The sequence below is a fragment of the Pelophylax lessonae genome (genome assembly GCF_965119305.1).
Source record: "Pelophylax lessonae genome assembly, chromosome: 1".
In the NCBI taxonomy this organism is placed as follows: Eukaryota; Metazoa; Chordata; class Amphibia; order Anura; family Ranidae; genus Pelophylax; species Pelophylax lessonae.
Window position 1 is genome coordinate 468006517 of NC_138768.1, and position 22987 is coordinate 468029503.

A 22987-nucleotide genomic window follows, 5' to 3' on the forward strand; every position below is an offset into this window, starting at 1 on the left:
TCAAACCGGTTCTTTATTGATAAAAAGAAGAAATTACAAAGGAACAAACAGAGAAACAAGTAGCCATGAGAATACAAGAAGTCATATGGGTTCAAAAGCAGCGAGAATACAAACGGTACATGCATTATGGTCACTAAACAGATATAAGATGCATTGTTGCAGTATAGGTAACGCCCGGGGGCAAACATAGCTTAGAAAGACAGATCAGCATATTAATCAGGGAGGTAAACTTGGACTCAAGAGCACGTCTCTGAAGCCTGCAGCCATCTGTCCCAGATCCTATTGAATTTGGCAGGACACCCTCGATGAACCAACTTTTTATAGGGCAGCGTATTGTTGACCTCCCGAACCCAGTCACGGAAAGTGGGGGGTCTGTCTCGCATCCACTGTCGTGCTATCACTTTCCTAGCTAGGAATAAGGTCTCGTGTAAAAACATGGTAGTAACTTTATCAATACTGGTGTCGTGGGAAATCCCCAATAGGCATGGCTTGGGGAACAGTGAGAGTGGGGAGCCCATAGTGTCGTGTAGAAATTTGACAACCTGCGCCCAATAGCCCTGAAAATCCGGGCAGCTCCACAGCAAATGGTAAAAGGATCCCCGGTCCAGTCTACACATAGGACAAAGATCAGAAGCATCACGTCTGTAACGGCTGTCATGAGAGGAGTAAGGTAAGCTCGGTGAAGAACGTATAGTTGTGTAAGGCGGTCAGACAGTTTGGGGGAGACCAATTTACAGGCATCTAAAGCATCACTCCACTCATCATCCTCCAGGTCTCCCACATCCTCCTCCCATCTAGGCTTGAGGGTATATGTGAGAACCGTGGAAGCCGGCTCATGCAGAATGGTGTAAAGAATCAAAATAAGGTGACTAGGGTCATAGCTCTGAACCACCTCCAGTACCGAGATCGGGGCTAGTACAGGGATCGGTTGGGGAAATTGCGAAGGAAAGCGTGGCGGATCTGTAAATAGCGAAATTACATATAGTCAGGCAGCCCAAATTGATTGCGCAGGGCATCATAGGTCTTAAGCATGCCATTCATAAGGATATGTGACAGAAAAGTGATCCCAAGCTGGACCCACACATGCACACCTGGGATAGATTGAAACTCAGGGAGTGAAGCATTGTGCCATAGTAGGGTGTGTTCATGGAGCAGAGGGAGAGCCAGCCTATCGGAAAATACATCCCATAGTCGACGGTAATGGTACAGCATAGAGTCACAACTGCCTCTCTCCTCCGCCCCGTGGAGACCCGTCACAATGATTGACAATGGATCCGTGGATGCATGAGCCCAGGATGGTGCCAGGAAAGCCAGGAACCTTTCCCTATCTGTAGAGTTGAGGTGAAAAAGATGTGATAATTTCCCTGCGAGAGAATATAAATTAAGATCAGGTTGGTGGGATTCTTAAGCTTTCGCCAAGATAGTTTGTGCCTGGAGGACCCCCACACAAATGGCTTAAGAAGGGACTCCAGCTGCAGGAAATGTCGAAGGGGAAGGTATATCGGAGAATGCCACAGTACATAGAGCAGCTTAGGCAGAAGGACCATTTTCACCAGATTAACAAGGCCCATTACCCCCAAAGGCAGGCGGGTCCACATTTGAGTCTTGGCTTTGACCAAGGCAAAAAGGGGTTGCAAGTTGTCCGGCACGTAGTCTCTTGGCTTGGCTGTCACATGGACTCCCAGGTACTTAATCCGGTTCACTCTGTATAGTGGGAAATCGGGACTAATGGGGAATGAGGATATATCATCTATGGGTAGAATTTGGGACTTATCCCAATTAATCTTTAGACCCGTGAATAAGCCAAATTGACCAATCAGGGACAGAGCAGTGTGTAAGAAGTCACCCGGGTCAGCCAAAAACAATAAAGTGTTATCGGCGTACATCCCTATTTTTTCATCCAGGGAGTTTATCCGAAGCCCACGGATGCCTGGGTGAGCCCGAATCGCGATGGCCAGCGGTTCTGCCACCAATGCATACAAAAGTGGGGACAGTGGGCAGCCCTGGAGTGTGCCCCTGATAAGGGGGAAGCTGTCTGACATCCAGCCATTGTGCCACTCCTTTTTTGAAGGAGTCCCAGGCCTCATCATCATCATCAATCTGTACATTCTGTAGTAGACCAAGAACCCTGACCCAGCTGCACTGAAATCCCAAAGATTATTGTCAGCTCTGCTTAAATTTTTCTCTTCTGGACTGCAAAACTCTGCCCCCATCTCTGGCAGTCCCAACAAAACAATGCAGCTGTCTTGACTCCCAACAAACTGCCCACACACTATAGCCAGCCACAGACTGTTCAAATCTTGGCCGGTTCGTCAGGAACCAGACAAAATTCAAACAATATATGGGCAGACTGATTGTATCCAAGTCGATCGATCAATCAATCAACTTGGGTAAAACCACCCTGCTGGTTACAATAGTCACTGGGTTCTCCTGGTGAGGATGGCTTCCCCCACCCCTGCCCGGAGAACACAATGGCTCTGTGGTAGCGATTCCCCTGTCAACACTGTCTGTGTTGATGGGGGAATCAGGCTTTTCCTGTAACCAGTGTGAAATTTGCTACGTCTATGGCCGACCCTTAGTAAAATGGCTGTAAGAAGATATAGTTCTGAACTGAATAGGGGGGGGGGGGGGGCGGGGGGGGGGGGAGGTTGCCTTCATGTACTGACCTAGGGCACCCAGCGGACTCCTCTTTACAACAGCTGCCCCTAAAAGAATTATACTCACTGTAAAAAGGAGTAATAAAAATAGTTTCTTCCTACAGGAACAAGCTAAAAGAAAGGTGTAATTCTTTAGAGCAGGCATCACTAAGTGGCGGCCCGCGGTCCGTTTCCGGCCCGAGCTGCTGCTCCATCAGGACCGCCGCGATCAGCTGCTGGTTTTCTTCCCTGTCTCTGCTGCCTGTCATTAGCAGAGCAGGGCGGATGACCGGAGGCGGGACTGGGACTGGGGGCGGGAACGGCATTGAATGGAGGGAAGCAGCTGCTGGGAGGTGATTGGCTGGGAGGCACACAGTCGGCTGCCTCTATGCATGCGGTGCTGCTGTTCCTCTGCCTTCCTCGAGATTGTCTCGCCTCCTGCTCTCCGCTCTGTGTAAGGTAGGAGAGTGAAGGGAGGACAGGGCTGTGAAAGATGATTGGGGAGCAGAGATCATGTACAGGGGGTTAGTGTGGGGATTCATGTAAATGGGAGCAATGCTGTGGGGGTGATATGTCAAGAGGGTAGTGGTGTGTGTTGATGTAAATGGGGGAAGTGCTATGGGGGTGTGTGTAAACAGGGCAGTGCTGTGTATGTGTGTGGGGGTGATGCAAAGGGGCAGTTCTGTGGGGGTGATGCAAAGGGGCAGTTCTGTGGGGGTGATATAAGGGGGTAGTGGTGTGTGTGGCGATGTAAAAGGAGACAGTGCTGTGAGGGGGATGTGAAAGGGGCAGTGCTTTGGGGTGATATGTGAAAGGGGCAGTGGTGTGGGGGGATGTGAGAGGGACAGTGCTGTTGGGGGGATATGTAAGAGGGACAGTGCTGACGGGGGGATATGTGAAGGGGACAGTGCTGTGGGGGGGATATGTGAGGGGGGCAGTGCTGTGTGGGGAGGTGAAGGGGGCAGTGCTGTGGGGGGGGGGATAATAGGGGGGCAGTGCTGTGGGGGGAGGTAAAGGGGGCAGTGCTGTGGGGGGATATGAATGAGGCAGTGCAGCAGGAGTGATATGTGAAGGGGGAGGTGGTGTGGGGGGATGTGAGAGGGACAGTGCTGTTGGGGTGATATGTGAAGGGAGCAGTGCTGTGGGGGGGGATAATAGGGGGGCAGTGCTGTGGGGGGATATGAATGGGGCAGTGCTGCGGGAGTGATATGTGAAGGGGGCAGTGGTGTGGGGGGATGTGAGAGGGACAGTGCTGTTGGGGGGATGTGAGAGGGACAGTGCTGTTGGGGGGATATGTGAAGGGGGTAGTACTGTGGGGGGGATATTAGGGGGGCAATGCTATGGGGGGAGGTAAAGGGCAGTGCTGTGGGGGGATATGAATGGGGCAGTGCTGCAGGAGTGATATGTGAAGGGAGGCAGTGCTGTGGGTTGGGGGTTATGAAAGGGGCAGCGCTTTGGGGGGTGATATGTGAAGGGGACAGTGGTGTGTGTGGGGGTGGTGATGTGAAGGGGACAGTTGTGTGTGGGGGGTGGTGATGTGAAGGGGGACAGTGCTGTGTGTGTGTGTGTGTGTGTGGGGGGGGGGGGGGGGGGGTGATGTGAAGGGGGACAGTGCTGTGTGTGTGTGTGTGGGGGGGGGGGGTGATGTGAAGGGGGACAGTGCTGTGTGTGTGTGGGGGGTGGTGATCTGAAGGGGGACAGTGCTGTGAGTGGTGATGTGAAGGGGGATAAGCAGCTGCACAGAAAACGTGCAGGGGTACAATTGACTCTTAAACGCAATGAAATACAAGGTGCGGTTTCTCACACATGGAAATTGCATGGTACATACGCTTCATGCAGTTTCCATGCGACAGCGTTTTTAAAAAGGTGCCAGGGCCTTTTCCCAGCAGAAAACGTAGACACAACAGCCCATTCAAATGAATGGGCTGTCGTGCCTGCACACCTGGGCTGTGATGTAAAGAATCCGAATCATCACGCAAAAATGCAATCTGGACCTCTGCTGGAAGAAAATTTTACTAAATCGGACCTCCATGAATTTTAAATTCAATACCCCTGCTTTAGAGGTATAGAGGAAGATTTGGGGGTTACTTTAGTTCATGCCTAAACAAATCTAGAGTCAAATCGTAATAAATGCAGGTTTAGCAGTTAATGTGTGTATGTACCTGATGCACAGGAAAGTGGGATAGGTAGTTTGCAGGATCCGAGGAACGTACAGCTTTTGAAATTTCCATGCAGCATGCCAAGGCCTGCCAGGGCTCATCTGCTTCCATCCACCATTTCCTTCCCTGTGAAGAATAGGCAAGTAAGCAATACTGCAAAAACTAAAGAAAAGAATGGGAAAGATAATAATATAAACATTGAAAGGTTTAAAGTGTTACTAAACCCAGGACCCTAAATTCATTATATCTGGTCTCCCACAGTACACAGCACATGGAAATGCAATTATTTTAGTAAAAATAAACTGCTAAATACCTTTTCTCCTAAGCAGTATATAGCAGCCTTGTGACTTCATCAGTTCCTGGTAAAGCTTGTAGGAGGAGTTTTCATGGACTAGCTGTCCTATCAGGATCCAGGACACCTGACCCTCTGTCTGGACAGTGCTAATTGACCCTGTGCTGATCACATGCACTTTCCCAATAAAAAAATAAATAAAAAATCTAGCAATACACACCAAACTGAGCATGTGCAGCCTGACTCAAAGAGGCTTGGTCTTATCCGGACACATTCTGGAGTCAGTGGAAGAAGAGTAAGATCTGTGCATAAAAGATCAAGCAGCCTTTTTACACAATGGGGAGTATTATTCCACAATGAGCATAACAAGCATGCTTTACTGCATCATATACAGGCTGATTTTACGGTTGTGGTTTTAGTAAAGCTTTAATCCTTTCGGGTCTCTGATGATTAGATGCAAGACCACTCTAGCGAATAATTTGCATACCCAAATCATTTTATTTTTTTAGGAGCATATAAGGTTTTAATGCAATAAATTGTTTAAATTACAATGCTCTGTTTTTATTATAAGCTGTCAAATGGGAATTTTACCTTACCTGTAAGTTCCTTATCCTGGAGTACCGTAAAGGATACAGGACTTGTATTCACAGACCTCAAGTTTTTTTAAGCTACCTTCAGGTGGCAGGATACTGGCAAAAAAAAAAAAAAGCTTTGCTAGGGTCTCCCCTACTGCATGCTTATCTAGCCCCATCCACTTAATAAAACACTAGTTTTTTTGTAAACAATATTGGGTGGCCGCAAGGAAGGGGCCTGTGTTCTGTACTGTATTTTAAAAAAAACTGGGATTTTTGACTTACCGTAAAATCCATTTCTCTGATGTGATACGCCTATGGGCAGTCCGAGTGGGTATACACCCAGCTATAGGCACTCCGTTTTGTTACAAGACATGTCAGAAGAAAGCCAACTCCACAGATGGGTGGATGCTGTGTCTGTCTGTCAATGAACATCAGAGAAATGCATTTTACAGTAAATCAAAAATCGCATTCTCTCTTTCGTTCATTGACAGACACAGCTCCTGATTCTTCTTTACCACTGCTTTGGGATGTCCCAATGGTTAACATGAGGAGTGGAAAAAACAGCAGAAAAAAACTCCCAAGGCTAACCATAGCCAACCAAGTAACATGGAGCTCAACCATAACAACTGGTGCTCACCTGGGGGGAAAAAAAAAAAAACACGCCGTCAAAGAGAACCAGGTCCACTAAACAGCAGCCTGCAAAACCTTGCGGCCAAAAGAAGCATCTGCAGATGCCAACACATCCATTTTATAAAACTTAGTAAAAGTTGCCCAGACGACCAGATGGCCGCTTTGCAAACCTGCATCACTGATGCCTGATGATGGAAGGCCCAGGAGGCACTAAGCACCCAAGTAGATTGTGCCTTAACAGGGAAAGGAGGAACCAGAGCCTTAATTGAATAGGCCTGAATCACAGTCTGTCTGATCCATCTGGAAATGGTCGCAGCAGAAGCGGCCAACCCTTTTCGAGGTCCAATCGGGAGTACAAATAGTGAGTCTGACTCCTTAAAAGACTCTGTAGCTGCCAGGTACACCCTGCCTGCCTGAACCATATCCAGGGAATGCAGAGCAATTTCCTTAGGATGCTTAGGCCTGGGACATAGGAAAGCCAACACAATGTCTTCATTCAAATGGAAATCAGAGACAACCTTTGGAAGAAACAACGAACAAGGACGAAGAACCACCTTAGGTCTATAAACCAACAGGTAAGGTGAACGACAAGCAAACGCCGCAAGCTCTGACACCCTGCACGCAGAAGTAAACGCCACTAAAAAGGCCACCTTCAGGGACAACGTAAGCAGGGGAACCTCCCAATATTTTGGAAGGGAGATTCCAGGATAACTGACAAAACCAATTTGAGGACCCACGGCGGTAATGGAGACCGCACTGGAGGAACCAAGTGTCGAGCTCCCTGAGTAAAGATATGCACCAATGAATGTGTGGCCAATGGACATTGAAAAAAAAAAACCGCCAAGGCCGAAACCTGGCCTTTGATAGTAATCAAGGCCAGGCGTTGCTCAACCCCCCGTTGGAGGAAAGCCAAGATCTGAGCCACCGAAAAGGAGTGAGGGAAAACCCCAAAAGACTCACACCACGAAACGTACATCTTTTAAGTACAATGGTAGATCTTCCTAGAGGTATATTTTCAAACATTGAACAGCGTAGGAATAACCGATTCAGACTATCCCTAGCTATCAACAGCCAAGCCTTTAAAACCAGCGTCTGTAAAGCAGGATGGAAGACTGGCCCTTGGGACAGCAGATCTTCCCTGAGAGGAAGTCTCCAAGGAGCATCAGCAACCAGCCATACCAGATCGGCGTACCAAGACCAGCGAGGTCAGTCCGGAGACACTAGAAAGACCAGAATCCCATGCTGTCTCGATCCTGCACAAGAGTCTTGGCAGAAGTTTGAGAGGTGGGAAAGGCATAAATCAGACGATACCGACGCCAAGGAGCCATCAATGCGTCTGCGGCGTCAGTCAGAGGATCCTGAGACTATGCCACAAACTTCTGTACCTTCCATGGAATGTGTTCAGCAGAGGGGGCTGGATCTTCCAGGACATTTCTTGTGCCCCCATGGTTACATAGTTAGTCAGGTTGAAAAAAGTCCATCTGGCTCAACCAACAAAAAAGGTAAAGAAAACCCAACCATACAATCCCATATACACCAACCTATACCCGCAGTTGATCCAGAGGAAGGCGAAAAACTCCAGCAAAGCATGATCCAATTTGCTACAGCAGGGGAAAAAATTCCTTCCTGCCCCCCCCCCCCCCCCCCGAGAGGCAAAAGGCTATTCCCTGGATTAACTTTACCTATAAAAATTAGTACCCATTTATATTATGTACACCTAGGAAAGAATCCAGGCCTTTTTTAAAGCAATCTAGTGAGCTGGCCAGAACCACCTCTGGAGGGAGTCTATTTCACATTTTCACAGCTCTTAAGGTGAAGAAACCTTTCCATATTTGGAGACAAAAATCTCTTTTCCCCTAGACATAAAGAGTGCCCCCTTGTCCTCCATGTTGACCTTAAAGTGAAAAACTCAACACTAAGTTTCCTATATGGACCCCTTATGTATTTATACATGTTGATCATATCCCCCCTTAATCTCCTCTTCTCAAGAGAGAATAAATTCAGTTCCTCTAATCTTTCCTCATAATTGAGCTGCTCCAAGCCTCTTATCAGTTTGGTTGCCCTTCTCTGCACTTTCTCCAGTTCCTCGATATCCTTTTTGAGAACTGGTGCCCAAAAATGAACTGCATATTCCAGATGAGGTCTTACTAAGGATTTGTACAGGGGCAAAAATAATATCACTCTCTGGAGTCCATGCCTCTGTTAATACAAGGGCTTTGCTTGCTTTGGAAACCGCAGCTTCGCATTGCATGCTATTATTAGGCTTATGATCTACCAGGATACCCAGATCCTTCTCCACTATGGATTCCCCCAGTTCTACTCCCCCTAGTATGTATGATGCATGCATATTCTTAGCCCCCAAGTGCATAACTTTACATTTATCAACAATAAACCTCATTTGCCACATTGTTGCCCAATTAAACAGTGCATTGAGGTCAGCTTGCAAGTTGGAGACATCCTGTAAGAAAGGTATTCCACAGCAAAGTTTGGTGTCATCTGCAAAGACTGAAATGGTACTTTTAATCCCAGACCCTATATAATTTCTAAAGATATTAAAAAGTAAGGGTCCCAACACTAACCCTTGGGGTACACCACTGATAACCTTAGACCATTCAGTGTAAGAATCATTAACCACTACTTAGTTAGGGTCTGCAGATATCAGGGTGCCTTTGCCGGGGCCTGCAGCTTACGCATGTATTTGCACATGTGTGCAACTAAACTCCTGTTTTTAACACATACTGTTATACAGGTTAATTTGGTTGGTCGCAGGCTGGTTGGTAAGTTGTGACTGGAAGCCCCTTGGCTTTTTTGACATGTGTTTGCCCTTCCAGTGCTCCTTGCTGTTGTTAAGACCAGTTATAGGTGGGGGAAGTGACCATTTTTTGTATTATTTGTAAAGGGCCTACCATGCTCAGACCTGACCTTTTTACTATTAATATATTTGAAGAATTTTTTGGGGTTTGTCTACTATCTTTTGCAATCTGTCGTTCATTTTGAATTTTTTGCATCCTTGATTTCCTTTTTACATCTTCAGTTATAGTCTTTATAACAATTAAAACAAGGATAGTGTTCCTTCCTTTTTATATTTTTTAAAAGCTCTTTTCTTATAATTTAGAGCTTTTAAAATTTTTGGCCATGAGCCACATAGATTTTATTTTTAGCCTTTTAAACGTATTGCCCATGAGAATATACTTTGCAGTGAGTTTGCATATAGTCTTTTTGAAGAATTCCCATTTCTGTTCTGTGTTCATCGATGCCAATATTCCCTACCTCCTCTCTATGGTGATTGACATAGGCCACGGCCGTGGTATCGTCCGATTAAATTCGTACCGGACATCCCTGAAGATGAATTGTCCAATGATCCAAAGTCTGATCGATCGCTCAGAGTTCCAGTACATTGATCGGCAGTCTAGACTCTTCCTGAGTCCAGCTCCCTGAGCACAAGCTGTGCTGAGGACGTCTCCCCAACCGGACAGGCTGGCATTCATGGTGGCAACCACCTAGGGGGAGAAGAATTTCCCTTTCGAAGTGCCAGAGAACAAAGCCACCTCTAGAGACACTGGATTCTTGTCCCATTTCACCAGAATCTCTTTTTGCAGAGATCTCGTGTGGAACTGTGCAAACGGAACAGCTTCGAAGGTAGACACCATCAGGCCTACATACTGTATATGCTTACACGAAAAATTAGAATGTATAGCTGAATAAAACTACTGAATAAAGTGTGTGTCTTCTAGCGTTATATGTATCCAGATACAGGTGAGTGCACCCATTCATGCAGAGAAAGCCTTGTCCACAAGTCTGGAAGAGCCCCTCGTGGCTTGCCAGCCCAGGTCCTCTTGGAACCTCCGGCAGTGGCCCTGAAGGACTTTTATCCCTTGAGGGACGAAAAAAGGACTCTTATTAGCCAAGAAGAATGGCCCACATCTACTAGTGACGTCATTGAGGGATTCTCCAAACAGGCGATCCCCCCACAAAGGGGAGGTCAGATAAGGCCTTTTTAAAAGTCTGGTCCGCAGATCAGCATTGTCAGCCAAATAAGACAACGAAAGACCACTGCTGATACAGTCTAAAATCAAAGGAGCTGCATCCAAAGAGGCATCACAAACTGTAACCCCTGGATCAACTGATCTGCCAGCTCCACAAAGGCAGGGGAAGCAATTTTCCCTCCAGGTCGTGGCATAAAAGTTTAGCCCACTCGTCAAGAGTTTGCGACAACAGGGCAAAAGTAAATACCGGCCTAAGCCGAACCAGCCATAGTGAAGCATATGGCAGGTTAGAGCCTCAACTCTCCTATCAACCGGATCTTTAAAGGCCAAGGACTCCTCAACCGGAAGTAAGGTAGCTTTATTTAATCTGGAAACCGGAGAGTCCACTTCAGGTGGGACCATACACTTTTTAAGCAAGGAATCCTTGTAAGGATACCGCATAGCAAAACGCTTAGAGTGCATTTTAGACAACCCAACTGTTATGTGACAATGTTGTCAAAGTAAGCGGGAAAGGGGAACACCCCCGCCACAGTGGAGGACCTGTGGTGCCAAAAGGGACCGGCACCTCTGACGCAGCATCTCCACTATGTTTAAAATTTCACGCTCTGACACAATCCACCAGCGCCTTTTCATGCACGGCTATAGGAGCAGAGGAAACACCCTCACTGTCTGAGCACTCAGGGTGCGTGGACGCAGACCCAGTAGGATGACTCGTACCCGCCGCCTCCGAAAAAAGATTCAGGACCTGATGGACAGATGAGGCAGGGGAGGGCGGTGGACTCTATATACAAAGGTCACTAGAAAAAAACAAAATCGTGGGAGGGCCGCTGACTGCGATCGCAACAAGGGGGGCGCCGACCCAAGGTCCATGAATGGACAACCTACTGGACCCTGCAAAAAACAAGGGGGCCGCCCTTCAAGCCCCTCCAAAGAGGCTACACAATAGGAAATAGCCCCCCTTAAAAGTAGGCCGTCTGCCATGGCGCGGACGCACAGGCAGGGTATCCTGATGGTCCTGCAGCGCTAAAAGGGGTAGGTGCACTACCCTCCACAATAATGGCGGCATGGTTGTTATCAAAAATTAAACCGCCCCCACAGCGCCACCCCTTCCAAGGAAGGTTCCAAGCTGGTCGCATGGCCTAGTAGGCCGCAAGCCACAGCCTAAATTTGTGTGGAGGCCCAGTCGAAAGGGCACTCATTCCAGTCAGGCTCACTGAGGCTGCCCCCCCCCAAACAGAGGCCGACTCAGACGCATGGCCTGAAGACCCACAGTGACCACTGATTTTTTTTTACAGGGCTGGGAGGGGGAAACTCGGAGGTCCTACCGTCCCAGGGAGTGGCCCACTACCACCCCAAAACCCTCCAAAAGGTAGAGGGGGGGGACAGCTACTTACCATGCTAGGAACAGGGTGGGCACTTCTCCTGACAGACCACCGCTCCATCAGGATGTGGGTGGCTGTTGGCCAGGAGGAACGCTGCGACTCAGGCTGAGGCCTGGTTGTATGCGCCCTCGCAAGACTTTTAATTTGCAGGCCAGCCCCCGTCCAGTGGGGCTATGTCGCGTCCAACCTAGCGCGGACCTGAGGCCTGCGTGTACTTGCTGGCCACACTAGGGGGACCCTCTGGATCTAGTTTATCCAGTCCGTCGCCCAGTCCGGCAGTTGATAGATTAAATATATGGGTTGTGGCGCTACTCATATATATATATATATATATATATATATATATATATATATATATATATATATATATATGCTTATACGAAAAATGAGAATGTATAGCTGAATAAAACTACTGAATAAAGTGTGTGTCTTCTAGTGTTATACAGTGCCTTGCAAAAGTATTCGCCCCCCTTGAACTTTGCGACCTTTTGCCACATTTCAGGCTTCAAACAAAGATGTAAAACTGTAATTTTTTGTGAAGAATCAACAAGTGGGACACAATCATGAAGTGGAACGAAATTTATTGGATATTTCAAACTTTTTTAACAAATAAAAAACTGAAAAATTGGGCGTGCAAAATTATTCAGCCCCCCTTAAGTTAAATCTTTGTAGCACCACCTTTTGCTGCGATTACAGCTGTAAGTCGCTTGGGGTATGTCTCTATCAGTCTTGCACATCGAGAGACTGACATTTTTGCCCATTCCTCCTTGCAAAACAGCTCAAGCTCAGTGAGGTTGGATGGAGAGCATTTGTGAACAGCAGTTTTCAGTTCTTTCCACAGATTCTCGATTGGATTCAGGTCTGGACTTTGACTTGGCCATTCTAACAACTGGAGATGTTTATTTGTGAACCATTCCATTGTAGATTTTGCTTTATGCTTTGGATCATTGTCTTGTTGGAAGACAAATCTCCGTCCCAGTCTCAGGTCTTTTGCAGACTCCATCAGGTTTTCTTCCAGAACGGTCCTGTATTTGGCTCCATCCATCTTCCCATCAATTTTAACCATCTTTCCTGTCCCTGCTGAACAAAAGTAGGCCCAAACCATGATGCTGCCACCACCATGTTTGACAGTGGGGATGGTGTGTTCAGGGTGATGAGCTGTGTTGCTTTTATGCCAAACATAACGTTTTGCATTGTTGCCAAAAAGTTTGATTTTGGTTTCATCTGACCAGAGCACCTTCTTCCACATGTTTGGTGTCTCCCCCAGGTGGCTTGTGGCAAACTTTAAACAACACTTTTTATGGATATCTTTAAGAAATGGCTTTCTTCTTGCCACTCTTCCATAAAGGCCAGATTTGTGCAGTATACGACTGATTGTTGTCCTATGGACAGAGTCTCCCACCTCAGCTGTAGATCTCTGAAGTTCATCCAGAGTGATCATGGGCCTCTTGGCTGCATCTCTGATGTCTTCTCCTTGTATGAGCTGAAAGTTTAGAGGGACGGCCGGGTCTTCGTAGATTTGCAGTGGTCTGATACTCCTTCCATTTCAATATTATCGCTTGCACAGTGCTCCTTGGGATGTTTAAAGCTTGGGAAATCTTTTTGTATCCAAATCCGGCTTTAAACTTCTCCACAACAGTATCTCGAACCTGCCTGGTGTGTTCCTTGTTCTTCATGATGCTCTCTGCGCTTTAAACGGACCTCTGAGACACAGTGCAGGTGCATTTATACGGATAGATGAATAGAGATATATCTCCAAGGAATAAAAAATCTTCACATGGTAAATCCTTGAACCCTTCACCATATAGGCACCAATGTGTGAGTGTGCTTACCAGAAAGCACAGACCCCTTAATTACAGGGGGTCAGTGCAGGCAGGATCAATCAACGCGACCAGAGTCAGAATATGTAAGACCAAGCCCTCTGAAGTGGTCCACTTCACAACCTCCTGTACACCACAGAACTCCTCACTCCTCCTCCTTATGCTCCTCAGCAGTATGAAAACAAAAGGAATGACCAGGATAGCGAAGTACGTTTTGACAGTTTAATGTAAAATAAGGTGGACACACTTACATCAGGGTAATAAAAAACAGGCATATAGGACTTGAGATCCAAGATTGGACACAGGACGGTACCGCTTCCGCGTTCTCTGGTCCTCTCCAGACGGTCTCAAAATGGCAGTGATAGCAGGTGTCACATGACCCTTGAAAACGACGGCCATACGAGCCGACGAAACCGGTCGGGAACATTGGGATACGATCACCCTGCTATCACTGCCATTTTGAGACCGTCTGGAGAGGATCTTGGATCTCAAGTCCTATATGCCTGTTTTTTATTACCCTGATGTAAGTGTGTCCACCTTATTTTACATTAAACTGTCAAAACATACTTCACTACGTTTTGGTACCTGGTCATTCCTTTTGTTTTCATACTGCTGAGGAGCATAAGGAGGAGGAGTGAGGAGTTCTGTGGTGTACAGGAGGTTGTGAAGTGGACCACTTCAGAGGGCTTGGTCTTACATATTCTGACTCTGGTCGCGTTGATTGATCCTGCCTGCACTGACCCCCTGTAATTAAGGGGTCTGTGCTTTCTGGTAAGCACACTCACACATTGGTGCCTATATGGTGAAGGGTTCAAGGATTTACCATGTGAAGATTTTTTATTCCTTGGAGATATATCTCTATTCATCTATCCGCTTATTGGGACTTATCACTTTGAACTTTTTGATGCACTTTATTGATGCACTCTATTCAATTAATTATTTATTTATTTATTTCTAATTATTCAATTAGTTGATGATTTGCCACTATGCACTTTATCTAATAATTTTATTATACCACATATTTGCACGTTTAAAGGTGAGCGCAGCTTAGTACACCTTGTGTGTAGCATACACCTATTACACGTTTTTACGATTGAGTTGCAGCTCCCTAGATTATTGGTTCACACCATTATATTGTGCACAGTTTACATATTTATTGATTCTAATACAAATAATTCACTTACTCACTAGCAAATAATTATTTATATATCACGTTTGCACTTTATCCAATAAGCGCAGGTACTTTTGGCGCTTAACGCCATTCGTTTAGCATTTATACGGAGACTTGATTACACACAGGTGGATTCTATTTATCATCATTAGTCATTTAGGTCAACATTGGATCATTCAGAGATCCTCACTGAACTTCTGGAGAGAGTTTGCTGCACTGAAAGTAAAGGGGCTGAATAATTTTGCACGCCCAATTTTTCAGTTTTTTATTTGTTAACAAAGTTTGAAATATCCAATAAATTTCGTTCCACTTCATGATTGTGTCCCACTTCTTGTTGATTCTTCACAAAAAATTACAGTTTTATATCTTTATGTTTGAAGCCTGAAATGTGGCAAAAGGTCGCAAAGTTCAAGGGGGGCGAATACTTTCGCAAGGCACTGTATGTATAAAAAAATTAAATAATAAATACCTTTAAATGAACAGTTATTGTAATAAAAAAAGTGACCAGTGCTTTAAATACCATCCATCCACCAAAACGTGTTGATATTACTGTGTTATGAAATATTCCAAGTCCAACAAATGGTGTAAAGTGCTTTACTATATAGTCACCACTAGAGGTAGAGCTATACCTAAATATGCACTCCTAATTAGTATAAGGTATAGTGATAATATAAGCACCCAATATGTGTGCAAAATTACCATATTAAGTGCCAATAGTGATGTAATAAAAATGATATATCGACAATAAATAATATAAAGTGCCAAGTGCTCAATGACCCCAATATTATTTCTCAGTCCAATTATACACGTGTGCCGAATGGCAAAGTCCAAAGCAAAAATTCGAAGGAAATATATATAAAGAGATCCGTGCTTCCTGTGCTCTTCAGTGTTCAAACAATTGTGCGGTGCACTCCCCCTATGGTGTTAAACTCACCACAGATCCTTCCCCGTAAAGGGGTATCAGGCCTTTCAACACTGTTGATTCCTGGGTCTCCGCGTATCTCCATCGGGTTCACAAGAAATTATATAATTGACAGCCCATAGTGTATCAGTATACATTTTTTAATGAAAAAAGCAGCATCCACTCACAATTAGCCAGCGGTATACAATCAAAGAAGCGTTCGCGCCGGATTTCCGGGTACCGTGTGTTCCACAGCCCGTAACCACACAACCGGAAGTGACGCTCGGGTCCATTCATATGTGTTTTGTAAGTCTAACGTCATCAGGACGCCGCTGATGATGTCAGACTGTAGTTTTCTTCAGTTATACATTCTCCTTTTCTAGTAAGCATATATAAAGTAGTGCCACAACCCCATATATTAATTCTACACTTTATACTTCCCCCAGGGGAAGAAGACGGATTGGCAGCAGCTATAGTGTCATATTTTTTTTTTTTTTTACACAATAATAGCATTTATTTTCCTTTGCGTAGGATAAGATATTTTGCAATCTGATAGTAGATTGTCACAGGAACAAAACAACAAAGATAGGAAAAAAATCCATTTAAAAAGGAAAAAAATTTCTAGGACCAGAGATCCCAGCAAGGGACTAGGTACTTACTCTTGACTAGGCAGAAAAAACTGAGTGCCTATAGCTGAGTGTGGGTATATACCCCCTGGGACTGCCCATAGGCGAAGTCAAGCTTTTTCCTGCCTAGTGTCTTACTACTGTAGGGGGCAGTATAACAAAATGGTTAAGAAGAATCAGGAGCTGTGTCCGTCAATGAACGAAAGAGAAAAAAAAAAAAACTCAGATGACAACTTGCAGTACCTTGTGACCAAAGCTCACACCAGCCAAGACCTGAACCTCTATTTGGACGAACCTAGAGAACCTGAGCAGAGGACCGAGTTACAGCCTTTAAAAACTGCAAATTACAGATGCCTGATGCTGAAAAGTCCAAGAAAAACCAACAGACCTAGTGGAATGAGTTGTTATAGGTAAAAATGAAGCCTTTGCTTAGGGCATAGGCCCTAGAAAAAAGTTGTCCGATCCACCTGGCAATAATGGAGCAGGTGGCAGGATGTCCTCTACAAGGGTCTACACAATCTCAACCTGCAGTGGGGACACAGAATATGGGAGGGACAGCTGAAAGCAGATCAACCAGATATATTTAACTGTACATAAAACAAATGCTTTAGTGGCTTTTTGAGTATGAACACTTATGTAGAATGTAATGAGAGGTTTTCATAGACTGGGCTTATTGACACTAACTGATGATAATTCAGCCGGTGGCAACCTGAAAATCAGTTTGAATCATCTTAGAGAGGGATTGCACTAATACCCTCTGAGCTTGAAAGAGAGAGCCTCCTCAGGCTCAGAGTCCCCAGAGGTAGACTCCACCGTCTGACCCTCCGAAACCCCCTGGCTAAGGGGACCCTCTCCCACTGTTTACCACCTTGTGCTATTGAGGTAATCATACCAGCAATTTTACTCTCAAGGCCCTCCAAAGCCACAGCCAAGTCATCTTTAGTGACATAAGAAAAGATTGATGCCCATGCAGTGGCCCCAATACCAGACAGATTCAGCAAATCCAATGCACCAGTCACCTCTGGTCTACCAGGAAATGAAAATACAGCAGAACTACAACTAGAGTCCTCTGGACCAGACAATGGCGCACATGCACTCCCCCAGCTGTGCTTCCCCCTCCTCATTTTCTGGAAGCCATGTTCCTAAGCATGCTAGTTAAACACCTGGACCTGTACAGCACCCTACTGGAACACCTTGGTCAGTACATGACTTTGCAAGGGTCTGTATTTGCAAGGTCCAGTGCCAAGTGGCCACATTACAGGCATTGCCCAATCAAAAATGTCCACTTTCTTGAAGCAGAGCCCAGATGCCATCCAACTTAGCTTCCCAGCTGTAGAAATGGGTCCGACTATCAAAATATTGGACTTTTAGGACTGGAATAAGTTCAGAGTGTGGTATCATTAGATATCGTGAGAACTGCCCCTCAGTGACCATCATTTACTGACACTAGCAAAAAAACTGAGGTACTTCCTGTATAGGCGGGATTATATAGGAGAGGACTTCCTATCTGTGTCTGCCAGTGTCCATTCACCTATAGGTCGAGCATCACCCAGGTAGTCATGATTTATAGACTGTTTTGTGTCCCGTGATGTAGAAAAAAAGAAATAAAAGTATGTCTACATAAACACAATGTTCAACATAAATGAGAACACTCCAAATCATGTGTCAGAAAATCTTTCCTTTCAAAATCAACAATTTCTATGGGACACTATACTAAAAAATACTCCCACAAATGTGGGCCATTAATTGCAATCAAGATTTGTTAATTTGTACAAACAAAAAAGTATTTTTACTAACAAATTCATTCAAGACCATGATGCAAAAATAAATACACCCCAATGAAAGTCTTAGGAGCAAAGCTAAATTTTAGACAAAAAAAATCCTTAACAACAACTTAACTTGTTAAACAGGTTTAAACAGGTGCCCAGCAGACAGTTGATTACAAAAGAATGTTACTTAACAAATGAAAACCAATTTTATGCTGTCAGCAATGTAACCACATGGAAGAGAAATGTCAGAAGGCCTGAGAAAGAAAATCATGAAAGTGAAGGCTACAAGAAGATCAGCAAAGCTTTACTTTTCAGTCAGAATAATGTAGCAAACGTGGTACAAAAATTTAACAAAGATGGAACTGCAACCATCTCACAAAGATATCCAAGGCCGTCTACGGAAGTTAACACCTCGACAAGAGCGTCTTACTGCAGTTAGCTAAAGAAATAGAAAGCCAAACTGGGGTGAATGTTTACTGTGACACGGCATACATTGTGTACGGCATACATTGCAAATGAATAGCGTCCACGTAAGAAGCCTCTCCTAAAGCCCATGCACAAAAAAGCATGCCTAGAATTTGGACACATGCTGAAAAAGAAGACAACTACTGGGACTCTGTACTCTGGAGTGATGAGACCAACATAATAGAATTTATGTAAGAACTTACCGTAAAATTATTTTCTCTGAGTCCTCTGACAGTCGCCGCCCACTCATACAATCTGCACATCTGGGTATTGGCCTTCTCCACAGGAGTAAGCTAGGCAGAAGATTTTGTTAAAACATTCACAAAAACTTTGTATGGACACACCTACAGGGGGCTGTCCCTCTGGTCCAATACCCCCAGCTAGCTGCAATTCCAATTCAGTTTGGTAGCAAGCAGTATAGAGATCCATGAACCCCAAAAGAGGGGTGGGGGGTGGCGACTGTCAGAGGACTCAGAGAAAATAATTTTACAGTAAGTTCTTACAAAACTTCTATTTTCTCTTACGTCCTCTGACAGTCGCCGCCCACTCAAACAATCTGCACGTCTGGGACGTCCTAAAGCAGTGTAGATGTGAGGGGTGGGAAAACACTGTCAAAAAGGCAATGCAGCACCCAGGTCAGAGAAAATAACCTTTTCTGAACCAGAAAGGTAAACACTGGGCAACAAGAAAGCTCAACAGGAGCGAAAGCCCAGGAAAACAAAAAAAAGGGAAAAAAAACCAACAGGAGGAGACAGACCAAAAAACTATCCTGTCTCCACCAAGTCACTGCCGCATTCAAAACTTTGCGGCCAAAAGAGGCATCCGCTGATGCCAAGACATCAAGTTTGTAAAATTTCGTAAATGTATGCACGGACGACCAGGTCGCCGCTTTGCACACCTGCGTCACCGACGCCTGATGGCGGAAGGCCCAAGATGCACTAACCGCTGTGGTAGAGTGCGCTGTGACGGGGAAAGGCGGAACCTGATCCCTAATTGAATAGGCCTGCACAATCGTCTGCCTGATCCATTTAGAAATGGTTGCCGCAGACGCAGCCGTACCCTTCCGAGGTCCCTCAGGAAGGACAAAAAGACAATCCGACTTTCTGAAGGATTCAGTAGACGACAGGCAAACCCTGATCGCCCGGACCACATCCAAGGAATGCAAGGCAAACTCCTTAGGATGCGTAGGCTTCGCACACAGCGAAGGTAAGACAATGTCCTCGTTGAGATGGAAATCAGAAACCACCTTCAGAAGAAAGGATTGATGAGGTCACAAGACCACTTTATACCTATGAACAACCAGATAGGGGGAGCGGCAAGACAGGGCCGCCAACTTCGACACTCTGCGAGCAGATGCGATCGCCACCAGAAAGGCAACTTTCCGTGACAGCACCGGGCAGAGGAATCTCCCGGATGTTTTCAAAGGGAGGACGTTGCAAAACGGACAGAACCAAATTCAGGTCCCAAGGGGGCATGGGTGCCCTCCTAGGGGGAGCCAGATGACGCATTCCTTGAATGAAGGTGCGGATCAAGGAATTCAACGCCAAGGGGCGCTGAAAGAGAATGGCCAGCACAGACAACTGGCTCTTAATAGTGGTCAGCGCAAGAGGCTGCTCCACACCAGTTTGCAGGAAAGCCAACACTCTCGCCACCAAAAAGGAGCATGGATGGAACCCCTGCGACTCGCACCAGGTGAAATAAGCCTTCCAGGTACGATAATAAATCTTACCTGAGGAGGCCTTCCTGGCCTTAAGCAAGGTAGGAATGACCGCCAAGGAGAGACCTCTGTCTCTCAAGACCTGGCTTTCAACAGCTACGCCGTCAAAGCCAGCGACTGTAAAGCAGGATGGAAGATCGGTCCCTGAGGGGGAAGATCGTCACTTAGCGGGAGCTGCCAGAGAGGCTCTATGGCCAGGTGCATGATGTCCGCATATCCAGACCGGCGCGGCCAGTCTGGGGCCACCAGAATCACCAACCTCGGTTCCGAGACCAACCTGCGAAGGAATCTGGACAACATCTGAATCGGGGGGAAAGGCATAAATCAGCCAATAACGAGTTCAAGGCACTACCAACGCGTCCGAGGCGTCCACCAGAGGGTCGCGTGTTCTTGCCACGAACCTTCCCACCTTGTTGTTGAGATGATGACCCTCGTAAATAGGGATGTGTAGATACGCATCCTTGAGGTCGATGGAAGCCAGGAAATCTCCTGGACTCAGGGAAGCCACCACCGACCGGAGGGACTCCATTCGGAACTTCTGGACCCTTACAAAGCAGTTTAGAGACTTTAAGTCCAGAATCGGACACACCTTGCCCTCCTTTCTGGGCACTGTGAACAAATTTGAGTAAAAACCCCAAAACCTGTCCCGCTGTAGAACCAGGACAACCACCCCTTGGGCGAAGAGATCCTGAACCGCCCGATGGAGATCTCAGAAACGATCTGGGGTCAAATGAAGATTTGAGGGAAAGAATCTGTCTGCTGGGCATGATCGAAACTCGATCTTGTACACTGACCGAATGAGTTCTTGAACCCACCTGTCCTTAATCTTGGCCAGCCAAGGCTCGGGAAAACAGCACAGACGTCCCCCCCACCCCTGAAACGGGTGAGGGCGCCCCTTCAGGTCGAGGCGGACTGAGCCGCTGTGCCAGTGTGGGCGGCTTTTGACTTGCCCGCCCAAGGCTTCTTCTGGCCACCAGAGGCCTTGAAAGACTTCTGTTTGTCTTGTGCCTTGAAGGCACGAAAGGACCCCTGGTTAGGTTTTAAGGAGGGACCCGCTTGTCGTGGAAAGATTTTCCCCTGGACACCTGGGGCAACAGAGTGCTCTTGCCCCCAGTGATCCCCTTGACCAGTTCATCCAGAGAGTCCCCAAAAAGACTACCCGCATAAATAAGGGATGTCAGACACTGTCTTCTTGGAAGACTGGTCGGCCGACCAGCTTTTCAACCAAAAGATGCGACGAATCATAACAGCGACTGCAGAAAGTCGTGCGACTAAAGGGGCCTCATCCAAGGCCACGTCACACAGGTATAAAACAGCCTGACCTATTTGATCCACCATCCCCAGCGCAGAAGGAGAGGCGGAGTCAGCAATCAGAGTGCGCTTAAGCGCCTTGGCCCACTCCACAACAGCCTGAGAGACCATTACCAAAGCGAACACTGGTTTTAGCAAGGAACCCGCTACTAGGTAGATGTGGCGGGTAAGAGTTTCCCCCGCCTATCCGCCGGGTCTTTAAACACGGGAGAATCCTTCACGAGCATTAAAGTGGCTTTATTTAACCTGGACACAGTGTGGTCCACCTTAGGAGCCGCAGTCCAGCGAGAATCCACCGGATCGCGAAGGGATAGCGGTACTGAAATCTCTTGGGCACCACAAAATTACGTTTTAAAAGACGCCATTGTTCAATCACAGTATCGTGGAACTCTGCGGGACAAGGAAAAACCTGACCCGATTTTTGGGCTTTGCAGGTCCCAAAGGAAGACCGCTTACCCCAGGGCTCGACAAATCCCGGGCGCCAGGTCGCATTTGCGACTAGCGACCTGCCGCCTGGGGTGCCCTGCAGGGGGTGTCCTGTCCCTTTTGCGCCCCCACCTCCTTCCCGAGTGCACGGACTTCCGCGCCATCCAAAAATTGAGGCCCCGGCTTTTTGGCCTTCTTCTGTGAGATGAGAGAGGCTGGGAAACTGGCGCCCTCTTGTGGTGGCCCGGAGTAATGCCTGTTCTCAATGCCTTTCCATCTCCTTCCAAACAGGAGAGGAGAGGGAAGTTTTTGCAGGCTTCATCTCTCTGTCCAGTTACCTTTGCTTAAAGGTAAGTGGACAGGGAGTGGGGTTATTGTTATCAATTTATTACTTAAATTTAAAAAAAAAATAATTTTTTTCTTTTTTTTTTAATTACTAAAAAAAATAAATAAAATGTTTTTCTTTTTTTTTCAATTCTTCTTAAAAAAAATTATATATATATATATATATATATATATATATATATATATATATATATAATCTTTTTTTTTTTTTCCTCATCACCGTGCCACAGCCGAAGGACCCTTTCACACGGGCTGTCTGATTAGGTCCGCCTGTCAGTTTTTCAGGCAGACCTGATCGGACCCTTCATTCTCCTCTATCGAGCAGTAATCTGCCGCCATCTGATCCTGTCCGCCAAAAACAGACGGATGGTGGTTCTATTTTCTATCAATCCCATGGATCGGATCAGATGGCATCGGATGGAAGTCTGTTTCCATCCAATTGCGCTATAGAGGAGAGTGGGGTTCTATACATTTTATTAAATAAAGCTTGGTTGTTAGTTTAAAAAAAAAAAAATGGCTCCTAACTTTTTTAGCTGGCTCCTAGATTTCAGGCAAATTTGTCAAGCCCTGGCTTACCCGACAGGTGGGGCTCATCATCTAAATTTAAAGTGTCCTTAAGAGAGCTAATAAGTGCAGACACCGCAGCGTGTTCCCGTGCTGATCCGGAGGGGGAATCCTCCTCCTCCACATCCGACTGAGAGCACTGAGACCCTTCAGGGGATACACTGTCCGTGGCAACCAAATTTGGCTCTTAATCAGAAGACTGAGAGGGCATA

At 46.2% G+C, this 22987-nt stretch overlaps 1 protein-coding gene across 1 annotated transcript in view; it reads right to left on the reverse strand.

Moving 5' to 3' along the window:
- Positions 1-22987, reverse strand: part of POLRMT (RNA polymerase mitochondrial) — a 423694-nt gene that overhangs the window by 204935 nt on the left and 195772 nt on the right. Inside the window, exon 11 of the mRNA XM_082261183.1 lies at positions 4799-4921. Within this exon, the coding sequence (XP_082117309.1) occupies positions 4799-4921 (123 nt within the window). The remainder of the gene's footprint in view (positions 1-4798; positions 4922-22987) is intronic.